Below are 1,613 nucleotides of genomic sequence, written 5' to 3'. Positions count from 1 at the left end.
CGGGTGACGGGCGCTGCGTGCGGCGGTGACGCACAGGAGTAGGCCGGACAGTCGTGAGAGTGGGGCTGACCGGGATGCGAGAAAAACAGCGAGCGAGGGAGCAGGGAGGGGCCTGGTAGCATGAGGGAGGGGGGACTGTACACTTCTGCGCTCAGGGGTCGAGGCATGCAAGAAGAGCGCAACGCAAAGCTCGGCGAGGGATCTGGGAGGAGGGGGATAAGGGTCTGTAAGTGGCAAGGATTGGCGAGGTTAAGCATAGGTTCAGGAATAGGGAGATGGAGCTTCTTTCCTGGAATTAAAGGAATAGGTAATGTATTATGGTATTGGACTTAATGAAGATTTCTCGTTTGTGAATGAAACTCTTTTTGATTTTGACTTTAATATATTAATGATTTTAATTAAAACTTCCAAGTAAATAATTGTTAAAGTACTTAAACTAAATTGAGGAGCTCTTAAAACAAGCAAAATTGAGTCATTATTATTAATATCAAAAAAAATACTTCCAATTCTAGCTATTTCCAACATTTTTGTTATAACACTAAAGTTTGAAGATATCTGAATACTAGATCCACGTAAAATTTTGAAAGACTGGGATGACTTAGAAAATTGACTGAGTTTATATGGAAAATATTCAGCAATCAACTGAGTTTCTTTTATTCCTAATTTCAGATTTCCAATCTTTGAATTAAAATATCTCAAATCAAGTAATACATGATTAATTATCAGGCTAAAGATTTCATATCTCAAATTAATATGATTCAAAGAAATTTTTAATTTAAAGTTCAATTCTGGTTGATTATTATTCTTTTCATGGGATAAACTTTTTTGATCCAAATTCAAAACTTTTTGTGATCTCAATAAAGACTCTGATTTTGTTGGTTTAAATTTATTGCAATCTTCACAATAATATATGGAAATACTATCAAAATTACTTTCATCAAGAAAAGATTCTAATATTGTGGAAAGTTGAATCAATTTCTCTGAGTCCAAATTTAAAGTCAAAGGTATAACCATGTTTTGAGTATTATCACCATTATTAAAGTCATTTCCAAAACATCTTTCTATTATTGACTTCTTATCCAAACCATCCAAGTCGAGTTTTATATTGAAATTATTATATGTATTCCTTTGAGTATTTATATTTAACTTTGAAATGGAAACCAAGGTACTTTTTAAAGAGTATTTTTGATTTTTTGAATTCAAAATTGAAGAAAGACGACATTGAAGTTCTCTATTTGATACAGGAGCAAAGATTTCTTTGGAAAGTATCCAAATTAAGATTCCTTCCTTAAGAAATAAAGAAGATAATTCTATTTGACTTAAAAAGTTATTTATTTCTTGATTTTCAACATGAGAATTATTATACTTTTTCAAATAAAATTCAATCTTTGGTAATTGAATACATACTGAAGAATTTTCACTCATTTCTCTTTCGCTTTGAAGATTAATATAAGGAACCAAATACAAGCTTGTCAAATCTGAAGTAATGATAGAAATGATCAGGGTATTTCTTGAGATGATTATATTCTTGAATTCTTTTGAGAAGACCTCACAGTTACTTTTTTGAAACTTGGATTTGAAATTTGGACAATTTTTAATCATTTCAAAGATTG

At 31.8% G+C, this 1,613-nt stretch overlaps 1 protein-coding gene across 1 annotated transcript; it reads right to left on the bottom strand.

Annotated features, from left to right (window-relative positions):
- Positions 1–315: 315 nt before the first annotated feature.
- Chro.10064 (hypothetical protein) lies at positions 316–1,602 on the bottom strand. Its single annotated transcript, XM_659945.1, has 1 exon — positions 316–1,602. One exon carries the CDS (start codon positions 1,600–1,602, stop codon positions 316–318), a length of 1,287 nt encoding a protein of 428 aa, XP_665037.1.
- Positions 1,603–1,613: the final 11 nt, after the last annotated feature.

The sequence above is a fragment of the Cryptosporidium hominis genome, assembly GCF_000006425.1.
Source record: "Cryptosporidium hominis TU502 chromosome 1 CHRO011021, whole genome shotgun sequence".
Lineage (NCBI taxonomy): Eukaryota > Apicomplexa > Conoidasida > Eucoccidiorida > Cryptosporidiidae > Cryptosporidium > Cryptosporidium hominis.
Note: the sequence above shows the minus strand (reverse complement) of the source record. Positions and strands in the feature narration are given on the sequence as shown.